Source organism: Barbus barbus, assembly GCF_936440315.1.
Source record: "Barbus barbus genome assembly, chromosome: 15".
Classification (NCBI taxonomy): Eukaryota; Metazoa; Chordata; class Actinopteri; order Cypriniformes; family Cyprinidae; genus Barbus; species Barbus barbus.
In genome coordinates, this window is record NC_136743.1 from 19,647,354 (window position 1) to 19,663,173 (window position 15,820).

General features: G+C 37.5%; 1 protein-coding gene across 3 annotated transcripts in view; it reads left to right on the forward strand.

Moving 5' to 3' along the window:
- LOC306881215 (kinesin-associated protein 3-like) overlaps positions 1-15,820 on the forward strand; it is a 44,313-nt gene that overhangs the window by 18,165 nt on the left and 10,328 nt on the right. For all 3 annotated transcript variants that reach the window (XM_079435195.1, XM_079435194.1, XM_079435196.1), the window contains exons 10-17: positions 729-891; positions 3,308-3,408; positions 9,039-9,147; positions 9,340-9,452; positions 9,737-9,902; positions 10,391-10,516; positions 11,996-12,094; positions 12,879-12,964. In XM_079435195.1, the coding sequence (XP_079291321.1) occupies positions 729-891; positions 3,308-3,408; positions 9,039-9,147; positions 9,340-9,452; positions 9,737-9,902; positions 10,391-10,516; positions 11,996-12,094; positions 12,879-12,964 (963 nt within the window). The remainder of the gene's footprint in view (positions 1-728; positions 892-3,307; positions 3,409-9,038; positions 9,148-9,339; positions 9,453-9,736; positions 9,903-10,390; positions 10,517-11,995; positions 12,095-12,878; positions 12,965-15,820) is intronic.

Genomic DNA, 15,820 nt, shown 5'->3' on the forward strand with positions numbered 1-15,820 from the left:
ATTAATAATTGCGCACCATTAATAAATGGTCATATTTCGAAGGATCATGTGACACTGAATACTGGAGAGTAATTGCTGCTGAAAATTCAGCTTTTAAAATATATTAAAAAAGACAACAGTTCTTTTAAATTGTAATAATATGTCACAATATTAGTATTTAATCAAACTAATGCAGCCTTGGTGAGCATAAGAGGTGTAAAAAAAAATCAATCAATAAATATTTTTTTTTTGACTGGTATATGTATTTAAAATATAAATATGATGCATTTTATTTAAGCATAAAGCTGCACCTTTAAGGTGTCCTGAAGAATTATGGGGTCATTTATAACAGGAAGTTTCTGTCATTGGTTCGTCCTGGTTGTCCTACACTGCTCCACTGTCAGTGCACCTGGAATCAATCTACTCTGGCTATGAATGTACATTTATCAAGAATCAAGTTGTTTTTATTCCTGTATCCCTTTACCAAATCCTTGTTGTAGATAAAAGAAATAGACTTTTGGCTTTGAAAATCTTTCATCATGTTGTACATAAAAACACATGTTGGACAAAAAAACTTCTGACAAAAACGGTCTGTTATTGGAGCAGCTGAGGAAAAAAAAGGATGATTCTGTTTGTTTCTCCAGACTCAGCTGTTTTCAAAGGAAAAAAGATTAAGTAAATTTATGTAGCTGTTTCTTTCAGCTCTAATTGAGTGTATTACGTGTATTTCACTTGTATGTTTGTAATAGGCTGAAATGGACACTGTAGAGAAGCTGGCTCGTCTGGTTCCATGTGAACAGGAAGACCTGATGAACGTCACTCTGCGACTTCTCCTCAACCTCTCATTTGACTTGGGTCTGCGCACCAAAATGGTGCATGTGGGTTTGCTGCCCAAACTCACTGCTCTGCTGGGTAACTCTTCCAACGTTCATATTAATGAGACTGGAACATCGTTTTACTGTAATCGAATTCCAAGGCTTACAGCAGGGGTTATGTACTGTTTTCAAACTTTTTGGTGCCAAGGACTTTTCACAACAGTAGTTTTACAAGGGATATTGCCTAAAACCCTCAGTTAGAAATAATGTAGAATGTGTATATATCCTACCATGTTCAGAAATCAGGAATATTACGAAATATTATTACAATTTAAAATACGTGTTTATTATAAGCATTTTATTTTAAAATGTAATTTATTCCTCTTATGGCAAAGCTACATTTTCAGCAGCCATTACTCATGAACCTTCAGAAATCATTCTAATATGCTGATTTGCTGCTCAAGAAATGTTTTTCTTTATCAGCTTTAAAAACAGCTGTGCTGCTTAATATTTTTGGGAATCCATAATACATTTGTTTTCAGAATTCTTTGATTTGAATAGAAAGATCAACAAAACATAATTAATTTAAAATATAAATATTTTAATTATAAATATCTTCACTGTCTAAAGAATAAAAAGTATTCCTTTCTTAAAAAAAAAAAAAAAAACTTACTGGCCCCAAATTTTTGAACAGTAATGTATAAATTACTATTATTATCATTATTTGTTTTTTTATTTCATACTGTTTAAAAACTACGGCTATCAATTGAATCAAACAGTCACTGAATTAATCACATAATTTCCAGCAATTTGTTAAAAGTAAAACAAAAAGAAACCATAATAGTGTAAAATTTGGCAAATTTGTTGAAAAATGATAAACGATTTTAAATACATTTACTTTATTTCTTAAGTTAAGTTTGACAGCCCTAAAATACATATTTATTTTCCTCTTTAATGTTCTGTGCACTCTCTTCCACCTTCTTAATAGGCGTCCCTGGACCTATTTGAAAGCACCCGTAAAAGTAAAAAAAACGTCATAGACCAACTCTGCACATCTCAAGCCCAGAAATGTTACATTCCTAAAGCAGTAGATTAAAAACCAACTGGATAATATAATTGTCCTTTTTTCCATTTGAAATAAATCTTTTTGGCCCAGTCCGAAATGAGAGAAAACTTGCATAACTGAAGTTAATGGAAAAATTATATTTGTAAGGTTATCAAATTAAAGTTATCTTTAGATGTGCATTATACACTCTTATCTTCAAACTAGAAAGAGACTATTTAAGGTTGCGTCCAAGGATTTGCGTTGGAAAATCAGTAATGTTGAAATGTTTGAAAACCAACATATGATCTACATCAGGATGATTGTCTTTACAAGCTGCACAATATACAGTTACACTGAAACCAAAATCCTGCTTTGGCAGGTGCAGATGATGGAGGTTTGGCTTAAATTATGGTCATTTCTATCAGATATCCTGAATCGAGCAAAGCCAAACACATTTACCCAGTGATTATGAATTCAGCTAGTCATGTCAAAGAAGAATAATTCCTCTTTGTGTCTGTTTTCATTTTCAGTCGTTCACAGCAATCCAACAGAACTTTTCATGCATCTCTGTCAGGCATCAACCACAATATTTCTGGTAATTTGATGCATATGACATGCGTCTCTTTTCCTGACCAGCTCGAGTGACACCTCCACATCGAAGCTGCTTTGTAAATCCTTCTCGTGATTACATCTAAGGGCTTAATTGCACATTTTTTCAATGTGTTAGCCATTTACGCTTCAGCAGTTAGGGCTGCGTTTAAGAGCTGCCTGGCTGCCGTCGTAAAGTCCGCCCGTCTCCGCTTACTCGCGCTGAGTTGAGGCAGCGACGCGGGTCAACGGCGTCTGCGGCCGCTAATGAGAAGCACATGTTCCGGCCACCGAGGGCCCGCCCAGGACGGCCCTCGCTTATTAATGCCACTAAAATATATGCCTCCTCCTGTGTCCCCAATTAAACAAACTAAGCAAACCTCTTCTTTACCTACTCCGCTTTCCCTCACTCTCTCTTCCTTTTTTATTCTGATATCCCCAGCGGTCATATCTGCTTCTAATCGCCGATGTGATAATGTGTTCTAGGGGACTTGGGTCCCGACTGCCACGGTCGGACTCATAATGACTGATTATCCCATTGCTCTATCTGAGTGTTTTCTATCTCACAGGGGAGTATCAGCATTAGGGAAGAAGAGGAGGAGGGCTTAAAGTGTTATTAATGAGAGTGTTTGTAGGGAGAAGCGTGAGTGTGTGTGGTGCGTGTGTATCTGCGGTCTCTCTCTCCCCTGTGGAAAGAGTTTGGATTGTGATCACATACCCCACATGCTTTTATCTATAATCTCTGTGATAAATTATTCGCTCTCAGCACGAGCCAGTATAAATACATTATCTAACTGACCACGATTGATCAATTTAGATTTAGAAAAGTTTACATGCGTTGTGAATCTCTCTGAAGGTTTTTTCCTCATCTTTTCTTTAGGTGATGACACGTACAAGCACGTAGCGATGCGTATCCTCTACCACATCAGTGTGGACAACAAATCTAAGTCCATGTTTGCGTATACTGACTGCATTCCTCAAGTGAGCGTTTTCTTCATTCTTCATTTACTTTTGATTCAGATTGGGGCTTTTCATAATTAATTATTCTGTTGGTTATTTTTCAAATTAATTTGGTATTCCAGATGTTGCCCAATCCAGAGGTTATGATATAAAGAAACATAACAAAACATTTAAAAAAGTCCAAAAAAATTATATGAAATAATAATATTTAAGGGATAATTCACAATAAAATGAAAAATTCTGTTATAACTAGTGCTGTCAATCGATTAAAAAAATTAATTAATCGCATATTTTTCTGAAATTAATCACACCTAATATTAAAGTTTTTAAATATACTTTTATATTGCAATAATTTCATGTTCAATCTTCAAATTAATGTACAAACAACATACAGTATATTTTTAATATTTGTATAATGGCATCTTTATTTTTATGACTGAAGGCCAGTATCACTGATACCAATTAATACTGATTTCCCTATAAAAACATTTCCCCCTAATATTGAACCATTGACTATAGCCATTCAACTTTACATTATAATTAAGAGCTATCAATTTGAACATTTATTAGACTTTAAAAATAATAAATAAGTAAACTTAAATGACATATTTATCTACCTGTGCCCCTCAGCAGAAATATACAGAAATGTAATAAAGTTATTAAACACTAAATTCGAAACTAAATACAGATGAATCCTTAAAACTATAAAGTTATTGATTTCCTCTTTTTTTTCTTCTGTTCTTGATGAACAGACATCACAGCAGCTGGTTATTAGGTTATTTTGGCTGCTATTTCGTTGTCGCTGCTGAGAACGTGTCGCGGATCTAACACGCATCGTATTTTCTCTCAACTCTACCTTTTCTGACCCATTTCAGTCTCTACTAATGAGCTGACGAGTTGAATCGAGTGTGTTAGATGAGGGAGACAGTGCTGGGATGCTCCAGGACAGTTTAGAAAACCATTTCAGAGACATGCCTGAATGTAACTCATATATAACATATTACATGCATGCACAGTTTTATGGCAGCTTTAATTGCCTTTTTGGTAACGTTATGACTTATCTGATCACGACATTGCATGCTTGTAGTTTCTTTCACGATTTGATCTGAAATAATACAGGCTATGCGCGCGTCTGCGCCTTTGTGCGTGTATTGAAGAGCGAGCACAGTACTGTTTCCGTGCTCGTTTGACTCGCGCCTGAACTATTGCTTTGAAAGAAAGCGAACCAAATGAATTGTTAACAGGAAAAGGAAGAATTTTCTGCCAGGACACACACATCAATCCCTTCTCTTATCATAGTGACGTTACTGTAATCAGATGACTTTTTTCCGGAATGAAGTAATGTAAAGAGGCTTTCGCACTAGAGAAATGTTTTCATAGTTCCTGTAGCTATTGGCATACCTGCTTTTTGCCGTTTTCACTCTGCTGGGACTAGGAATGAGTTTATGCATGGGATTGTCTTTTGAGGGGACTAAATTAGCACCGACTTCAGAGTAGATTCTAACTCCGCACAATAGGAACTACCAGTGAAATAAGTGTCCATTGATTGGCTGAAACCATGCCGTACGAAACACCAGAACCCGCTATTTTAAAAAAAAAACATGTAAACACAGATTACGTAGACCTACTCTATCAACTAACTCCATGAACATGGAGAACAGTGATACATGGACTGATGCCCAGATACTTATCTGTCCTCTTTCCTCCAGTTATTGACGTTATTGAATGCCGTGCTTAAATGACATCGCTGTCAGACAGATTGCGTCACTTGAGGGTTCCTAACTGATAATGAAATGCATTGTTGTTTTTTCTTCATCATCAAGTGGTAATTAATATAGATGATAAAATCTGTGATTTGTATGTCACGAGCCGAAACGTGTTCTGTGGTGATACTGATTAAACTTTGAAGAAATTTGTCTTTCTGTATATATATACAGTGGAGATAAAAAGTCTACACACCCCTGTTAAAATGCCAGGTTTCTGTGATGTAAAAAAATGAGACCAAGATAAATAATTTCTGAACTTTTTCCACCTTTAATGTAAACTATAACCTGTACAACTAAATAAAAAAAAACTGAAATCTGTTACTAAACATCTCTTGCAATACAAAACTAAAATAGTGTGGTTGCATAAGTGTGCACACCCTTAAACTTGTACTTTGTTGAAGCACCTTTTGATTTGATTACACCACTCGGTCTTTTTGGGGTATGAGTCTGTCAGCATGGCACATCTTGACTTGGCAATATTTGCCCACTCTTCTTTGCAAAAATGCTCCAAATCTGTCAGATTGCGAGGGCACCTCCTGTGCACAGTCCTCTTCAGATCACCCCACAGATTTTCAATCAGATTCAGGTCTGGGCTCTGGCTGGGCCTTTCCAAAACTTGAATCTTCTTCTGGAGAAGCCATTCTTTTGTTGATTTGGATGTATGCTTTGGGTTGTTGTCGTACTGAAAGATGAAGTTCCTCTTCATTTTCAGCTTCCCAGCAGAAGCCTGCATTTTTTTGTGCTAGTATTGACTGGTATTTGGAACTGTTCATAATTCCCTCCACCTTGACTAAGGCCCCAGTTCCAGCTGAAGAAAAAAAGCCCCAAATCATGATGCTGCCACTACCATACTTCACTATGGTGATGTGCAGTGTTGTTTTTGCACCAAACATACCTTTTGGATTTATGACCAAAAAATTCAACCTTGGTTTCATCAGACCATACCTTCTCCTGACTGATACCTTTTAACAATGAGATCCCTCTGATGCTTTGGAAGCTCTCTGTGGACCATGGCTTTTGCTGTAAGATGCGACTAAGAAAATGTCAGGAAAAGCCTACTAGAACAGCTGAACTTTAGTTGGGTTTAATCAAAGGCACTTTAAATGATGGCAGGTGTGTACTGACTCCTATTTAACATGAGTTTGAATGTGATGAATGCTTAATTCTGAACACAGCCACATCCTAGTTATAAGAGGGTGTGCACACTTATGCAACCACATGATTTTAGTTTCTTATTTTTACTCCACCTTTCCTAAAAGATTTCAGTTTGTTTTTTAATTTAATCATACAGGTTATAGTTTACATTTAAAGGTGGAAAAAGTTCTGAAATTATTTATCTTGGTCTCATTTTTTTACACAGAAACCTGGCATTTTAACAGGGGTGTGTAGACTTTTATATCCATTGTATGTATGTATATGTTTAATTATATATATATATATGTATATATGTGTGTGTGTGTGTGTGTGTGTGTGTGTACTGTACTGTACTGCACTGCACAAGTACTAAAAGGTGTTTTGTACTATGCTATTTCAAACATGTTTTTGCTGCTGTGGTGTGTCATGTATGTATCATGTGTGCACCTCACCTTGTGTTGTAAAGTGGGCTAATTGCTGCTCTGTCTTTCTCTCACATGGCGTTAATGAGATAACAGAGCTAATTTAATTGGAGGGGGCCTCTGTGAGGTCACCAGCAATTGCCTGGGTACAATTTCTCTGAAACAACTTCTGCCCGAGCGTTGTCATCTTTAAAATGCTTGTCTTCTCTAATTGGGTGAAAATGCCTACCAGATGCTTGTTAAAAAAAAAAAAAAGAAAAAGTTAAATTCCTCAACCTAATCGCTCCGCCAATCCGCCTGAAGATGGTCGGGGCATGATGTCAGAATAGCTGTGGGACTCCTTAGGGAGGTATGCAATGCTTTTCTTTCTTTCTCTCTTTCTTTTAGTTGTCCATGCTTTTGTTCTTTATTTCGTCTGTTCTTTTAATTCTGTCATTAGTTTATTTATTCTTTCGAGTTTGTTTTTTATTTTCATGCTTTTATTCATTTTTGTTCTTGTTTAATTTTTGTGTTTGTTTATTCATTCTTTCTTACGTTTGTTTTATTTTATTTATTTTGTTTGTTTCTTTCTTTCTCACTTTCTTTCCTTTTGTTCTTATGTTTGTTCTTTTGTTCATTATTTCTTACAGTTGTTTATTCATTTGTTTATTCTCTCATTCGTTCTTTTGTTTTTTGTCCTTTCTTTCTTATTTTGAAGACTCCCCTGACTCTTCATCAATAGCTAAAGTGTGTCTGTGGATCTGATGTCCCTCAGGTCTGTGCTGGCAGTCAGCTTGGACCCTCTTCTGTAAGGGAGGATTTAGGATTTAGATCAAAAGGCCTCACTGCTCTGGGTTCTGAACTGGCAAGGAGAGGCCCGGCATTGGACTCATTCCTCTGCCACAAAGGGATCTCGCTATAATTACTCAAAGCTGTGAGGTGTGTGTGTGTGTGTGTGAGGAAATGCTTGCAGGGCTTGTAGAGCTATGAAACCATGGAGCGCTCAGAGACGGAGGTGGGAGGGAGGGGATGACTCAGGGGTACGAGGCAGGGCCTCCCATTGCTGGTAAATAGGAGCAAGCAGGTGCCAGTGAGTCTAGACTGCGTGATTTGGAGGCCTGGGACCAGGTTACGTGATACTCAATATGGGAAAGGCCTGATTGCTCGCTGCTGCCTCTTCACAGGTCTGCGTTGGTCTGGTCATGCCTTCCTGTTTAACATCCAACTGGCCCATACCGAGGCCCGTGCCCATTGCGGCCAGTGGAGCCTCCTCTATCTTCATCTGTTCATCTCCTCATCGCTCTTTTTAACCACAGAATCCGTTGGCCATTGGCCAGTTATCTTAAGGCAGGCCTGTCAAGTCTCTCTCATTGGGCCGTTATCAGCTGCAGCATTGACCTGATTGAAGCGGACTGTGGGATATTGTCTCAACTCTCTCTGGCTTTTGAATAAAAACAAAAATAGCAATCCTTTCGCCAACAATGACAGCACTAATACTTCTCCCTGTCAGGAACCATCTCTTTCATCATTTATTTCTTTTCTTTTGTTTTCCGTCTGATTGTTGCACGATATTCCACATGCAATACTCCTCAGTTTTGAAATGTGCTTCAATAGGCCCATTGTGATATCACCGTGTTGGCCAAAATGATTAGAACACTAGTATTTTCACAAAATGGTTTTAAGTCAATTATTTCTATCTTTTGCTGTAGTGTGTCAGTAGGAAATATAATTTTACATTTCCAAGCATTCATTTTGCCAGGTAGGTTACTTGAAGCATCTTGGAGATGTTGCCACAGTTCTTCTGGATTTAGTCTGTCTCAGTTTGTTCTGTTTCTTCATGTCATTCCAGACAGACTGAATGATGATCAGATCAGAGCTCTGTGTGGATCACTGGCTGCATGTTGTCAGACTCCTTGTGCAAACAAAAATCACTGGAATATTACAATTAATGGCAAAATTAATGTTTGGAAATGCAAACTGATATTTCCTACTGAAACACTACAGCAAAAGTCTTGAAAATACTTGTGTTCTAATCATTTTGGCTCCGCTGTATGCCATCATGTTAATCAGTGCGAGCCTTCAAGCATGTAACACACTGATATTTTTGTTTTAAATAAGTATGCTCTTGCTTCTATAAAAAAAGTAAAAACTCAATCAATTCATATTTTTGGTGCCCCATTTGCAGCAGTAAAGAAAGTTGGACAACTTTAGAGTTTCTGAATGTTTTTCTGTTGTTAATGTTAAGCCCTGCTATATCTTTATAGTGTGGTCTGGTTATTTAATGTTTTCATGTTGATACCCTGCATATGGTCATTTTAATTGAAATCCTGTGTTGTGTGTGCTCATGCAGCTCATGCAAATGCTCTTTGAACATGGCGAAGAGAGAATCGACACCGAGCTCATTTCATTCTGCATCAACCTGGCTGCTAACAAGACTAATGCTCAAATTATCTGTGAGGGTAAGAGCCTGAATCTCATTTCTCCTGGAATAGCATGCAACATGTCAACAAATCTGTGTTTACATGTAATAAAGCATACTGTCACACACCAGCAACAACTGTTGCTTCTCTGTAATTAGTAATACATGGAATCTTTTCAATCTTATGATCAATCTCTGGCTGATCGTGTTTAGTTGTGTATTTGCTCTGCAGGTAATGGACTGAAGATGCTGATGAAAAGAGCACTTAAACTAAAGGACCCGCTGCTGATGAAAATGATCAGGAACATCTCACAGCGTGATGGACCTCTGAAACAGCTCTTCATTGTAATTTTATAATTCTGCCTTTCCATTAACAGTCACAAGTAGACCTTCACTATTAATTAACAATACTTACTGTGAATGATAAATTATAATAATACAAATTAAATTTTAAAAACATAATTTTTATTTATTTATTTATTTGTAGTGTTCTGTTATACATTTGATAGCCCAAATATTTTTTAAATTTGTAATTTCATGAAGCAAAAATTGAAATCTTAAGTATCTTACAGGTTGGGAATTCCTGTGCTAAATGAACACCTAAAGATATTTTGTCATTTACCCTTCAGGAATATGTGGGTGATCTGGCAGCTCAGATCAAGCAGGAGGGTGATGAAGAGTTTGTTATTGAGTGCTTGGGTACAATGGCAAACCTCACCATACCTGACCTGGACTGGGAGCTCCTGCTCAAAGAGTACAACCTGGTGCCCTACCTCAAAGACCACCTCAAACCCGGTAAAGCTAACCTGTACCTGTTTGTGTTTCAGGATGTATTTGTAATGGAAAGCTAACACACAGCCTGCTACATACAGTACAATGCTATACTATCATTGGGCCATTTTTATTGACATCAAGGTGTTGGATCACAAACTTGACAAGTTTTTCATAATTTTCATCACCTTTTGCCTGTTCATTAAAAGGTCCTGTGTGTGACAAATAATTTTAAAGAAATACAACATGAGGTTATATGTGAAACAGTATCCAGTATGAAACCCTAACATATTAATCTGCAGTGTAGTGTATGAGAGACGTCTGTTTATAATCCCAAACATTTTGCGTAAAAGCGGCCCAACTTTTGACATCAACCTCATATATTTGTCACAATTAAATGACACAAAAACACTTTTTTTGCAAAAGTCATTCGTTGGCATTCCTTATTGTAGTATGAAATACCATTTTTCATTATGCCAAACCAGACTTGACCTTTAACCTCTGTTTTTCAGGCTCAGCAGAGGATGACCTGATCCTGGAGGTGGTGATCATGATCGGTACGGTGTCAATGGACGACTCCTGTGCCGTCATGCTGGCTAAGTCTGGCATCATTCCTGCTCTTATTGAGCTGCTAAATGGTAAGTGCGCTGCCAACACTTACACACATTTATTAGCATTGAGCCAGAGCATGAGTGCTTAAAGAAACAAACGGATCTCCAAACCCTCTCGACATAAAATCTTTTTCATTATCGCTAACCATAAAAATAAATTCCAGAGAAAAAGATCAGTGCTGTTTTGATTTCTACTTTTGTTTGGCCGAATCGCAACAGCTGCCCCCTGCTTTGCGTGTCTGTAGCCACTCAAGTACCAGATTTCAATTTGGCATGATTTGTCTTCCCTAATGTGATCTGATGAAATGAGTTTTGAAGAGTTTATTTAGACTAAACTAATATTAAATTAGAATAAATTAGAATAAATAAACAGCCCGTGGCTGCGTGGGACACAGAGGGCTGGTTCTCGCTTTGTGCATTACGTGCTGGGAAGTGACAGTGTTTTCAGGAACAGGAAAGCACCAGGTTCATGGCATGCATCAGATTTGCTGGTTCTGCTCCGTGTGAGCCCTCATTTCAATAAATGCCTGATGGTGGGGCCGTGAAAAGAATAAATGTTTAAGGGTCCAAGGAGGTGGAGGGCCAAAATAGCGACTGTCCCAACGTATACAGCTCCTCTCAAAGAGAAAACAGATACTTGTTTCTTTTAAATTGGCAACTTTTGACTTTTTTCCTCATTTCAGACACAATGGTCTCATTTACATGAAATTCAACATCTGAAATGTTTTTGCACTACATGCCATATATTTTATAACTTTGATCACAACATTGCAATAACAAATCTGACATTTGTTTTCTTCGCGATAAGCATTATGTGGCAACGCCACATTGACAGATGCTTGGGTATTGTTTTATTTATAACATTTCAGCACTTGTGTTCGTATACTCGTTCACTGGCTCTTTCTCATCTGAAGAGGCGCTGACATGTTCTCTGTGATGTTATTTAAAGCTTGTGCAGCTCCTTGCTGTAGCGGTATTCAGTTTCTGGTCCCATGGAGCAGCTAGCCTCTTTGCTATCATTCTTCTGGAGGAATTTCGATCCCAGGGGACGAGAGCATTCTGAGCCAGATCAAAATTGAAATACAGGCTTTTATTAAAGTTAGAAGGGGGCAGCTACAACCGCACAGTTCTCCATAGGAGCTTTCTGTATCATTTCAGAGGAAAAGTTGATACTTTCCCCAAATGGCGGCTTCTCACGAGAGCTTTCATACATAAACATGATCCACCAGAGGAGGTTTTGAGCGTCAGCTCGCATGAACAGGCACCATCGGATAGGAAATGCCTGCGCAGCTGCACTGGAGTGTGCGTGTTTGTTGATTTGCTGTATCGCATTTCAGCTTAATGCTGACGTGCAGATATTCTCATGATAAGGAAACGATTGTGCCTTCATATAATAATATGTCCATGAGGAAATATTATTGGTCCAACTCTTCTTTATATGAAGCAAAATGTTTGATTTTGTGAGGTCAAAGTAATGTTCTTCATCTGCTTGTGTTGCTCTTACAGCCCAACAGGAAGACGATGAATTTGTGTGCCAGATCATCTACGTCTTCTACCAGATGGTCTTCCACCAGGCCACCAGAGATGTCATCATTAAGGACACTCGTATCCTTGTTAAAATAAATTGGTTTTCAGTGTATGTTTATCTGCGCAGATGCAAATGGTCTTTGACAGCTGTTTTGCCTGTATTCACTGGTGCTTTGATACTTTGGGTTCTTCAGTCTTGAATATAGCAGCCACCTGTAAGAATACATGTTAAAAAAAGCAAGTTTGACTGCACTGTAAAAAGTGGCAACTTGCAATTGTCACCCTATGGATCTATTTTATTCTATTGATTCAGACTTATTGAATAATATTTTAATGTTAAACCATGAAGCATTTTTTTTATGTTTCATGACAAAACATTTTACAGTACAGATTAAAATCAGACCGCCAAAGACCAGACCAGTAAGACTCAAACCCAGACAAAGGCCATTTTTATGTAGTTTTAAGAAGTCTAAAGACCAAGCCCACAAAAATTGAAGACTTCAGCTCCAGTGTAAGATATTTGCTGTCGAGCTGTTCACATCCTCATTCTTTTTAATAACTAAATATTTTGTATAGTTTGCATGGCAAAGATGGCCAAAATGGGTACTTCACTACATTAATAATACTAACTATTTATAATATTATCAAATAATAGTTATTAATAATATGACCACTTAAGAGCTCTCACTAAATATGTATAAATAAAGTCCGTGCACTAGGAATCATGGCTATAATAAAATGTAAAAATGTGCATATAGTTTTTTACATGGCATGATAAAATATCAAGACATGAATATTTTTCACTGATTGAAAATTGTAATTATGGAAATTGAACTATGAACTCCTTAACTGTATTTCAAAGAGGCCCCAGCATACCTCATTGACCTTATGCACGACAAAAATGTGGAGATCCGGCAGGTTTGTGACAACACTCTGGACATTATTGCTGTAAGTATTCACAAACAACCCCACTCAAATATGTGCACTCAAATCCAAATCAGAGACTTGTGTGTGTGTATGCGTGCGTGCATGTTTATGTGGTTTGAGGACACAAATTTGTATAATGACATGGGTATGACAGAGGTATTACAATATGAAGGTGGTTTATGAGGACACTGCCTATGTCCCCGTAATTCAAAAGGCTTAAAAAACATACTAAATGGTGTTTTTTGAAAATCTAAAAATGCACAAAGTCTCCTGTGAGGGCTAAGTTTAGGTGTAGGGTTGGTGTAGGGCAATAGCACACACAGTTTGTTCAGTATAAAAACCATTACGCCTATGGAGAGTCCCCATAAACCACAAAAACCAACATGTGTGTGTGTGTGTGTGTGTGTTCGTTTGCTCAAAGCTGACCTTGTGTGTTTACAGTGCTGATAAAATCTTGCAGTTAATGCCCACTCACTGACATTAGATAGCAGTAATTGGTGGTGAACTCTTGAGAGGCAGGTTTGTTTTTGGGAAGTGTTTCATTCACTTTATTAGCCTGCTCGTTAAGCCTCGGCCACATGAAAGCATGCATATGGGATCTGGTTTGTATCTGTGGTGACAGAGAAAGTGCAGATGTATAGCTCTGGCTCAGCAGACTGACATGTTTGAAGTTGATATCAAGTATGCAGATTTACATTTTCATCGGTCATTCTGTGAAAATGACCTTTTCACTTAAGGTGATTTTAAAGTTTTATAAGCAAGTATAAGTTTATCTATTGCATTGTGCCATCAAGTTTAATTCAATCTTAGTAATTGATTAATTCATATTATCTTGGTAAATAAATGATACCTTCAGAAGGGTAACAAAATTGGCAGTTTTGCAGATTAACTCGTACTCTTTATTTTAATAGTCAACTTTAGACATTCTACTGTCTATAAGTCACTTAGACATTGACATGCAGTTGCAAATACACTTATAGTTTGTAGAATGTCTAAAGTGGACCATTGAAAGAAAGAGTACCAAATTAATCTGCAGCCTTTCTGAAGGTATAATTATTTATCAAGATAAAATAATCAATTAATTTAGCTTGAGATGGCACTATGCGATATGTAAACTTTATAAAAGTGTAACTGATTGCTTTGACATTAAAAGCCTTGCTTAAGCTCATTAAGATACTTCTACAATCAGTTATCACTTACTGTTGACAAATGTAGAACAACAAACCATAAGATAAAGTGATAAATTAGAGGAGACTACTGTAAAAAAACAACAACCAAAAAACAGGAACAAACGTAAGGGATAGTTCGTCCAAAGGTGAAACTTCTGTCATCATTTACTCTCCCTAATGTTGTTCCAAACCTATTTGACTTTTTCTTCTGCAGAACACAAAAGAAGATATTTTGAAGAACGTTAGTAACCAAACAATATTGGTCATTGATGAAGAAAAACACTGACATTTCTTAAAATATCTTCTTTCATGTTCCACAGAAGAAAGTAAGTCATACAGGTGAATAACTGATTATATAATGTTAATTTTTGGATGAGCGATTCCTTTAAAGGGGTCACTGGAGTTAGACAGCTCTCAGCTCACTCAGGGCAGGTCTAAGGTAAGACGTCCTTGTCAATCAAATATCGTGGGAGGGTCTGTACAGAGCTACGTCATTCTGACAGGAACCTCAGAACAGCCTGATTTGAGAGAGAGGATTTAAAAAAAAAACACTGGGTGGATTTTTTTATCATTATAGGATGTACACACACTTCCAACACACATTTATGTTCAAACAACTTGTAAAGTGAATTTTGCATCCGATGACTCCTTTAAAATTGTGGGTGCAGGTCTGTGTGAGTGTGTACTCTCACTGGCCCTCTGGGCTTTGCATCAGGCTTCTAGCCCCGGGCTCCTGCGTAGCTCTGCGCTGCTGTGTCCACATGATGAATGGACATAGCAGAAAAAAGAGAAACAGGGCTTATTTACTCAGGTTCTGCCACAGGGGGCCTCGGCTGATTAATCCATATTTTCATTCAGCGGAGCAGGCGGCGGCAGGACGCCTCTGTGGGCCTTTAGATGGGACAGAGAGCTGGCCTTGAGCTCTGAGCTTCAACAGCCCCCCTCCTGCACCCTGCACCCCTCTGTTGCCTCATCGTACAGAGCTAATGCTACGTTAATTAAAAAACCTCAACCTCAGTTAGTATGGGTACGGTAAATACTTTGTCATATTTTGTCATTAATTACTCACCCTCATGTCGTTCCGAACCCGTGAGACCTTCGTTCATCTTTGGAATGCAAATTAAGATATTTCTGATGAAATCTGAGAGCTCTCTGACTTTCAATAGATAGCAACGCAACTGTAATGTTCCCAGGTCCAGAACCGTAGTAAGGACATAGGTAAAACAGTCCATGTGACATCAGTGGCTCAACTTCAATTTTGCGAAGCTATGAGAATACTTTTTGTGTGCAAAGAAAACAAAAAACTAAAATTTATTCAACAATTCTTCTCCCCCGAGTTACGTCTCGGTCTAAAAATACTAAACAGTAATATACCCAAACATCACACAATGTAAAATAGAAAGACCAACAAAAAATCATATATTAGAAAATAAATATTTGTTCAGTCAATGGTCCCTTCAACTCATTTATATTGTTTAAAACGGTAGTGAAAACAGATGCTGATAGGGGTAGTTGTGGCAAAATTGTACTCTCATAAAAAGTAACGGAGATCAGTTTTGATTTCATGTTAACTTTAATTTATTGTGTAAAGAATGACTCTTGAAAGTTGAATAAGCTCCTTTTCCAAACGGTGCTGGTCCCCAATCAGGAACCACTTTTTTTTTTCAGCAAGGACATATTAAATTGATCAAAAGTTCCTTTAAAGACA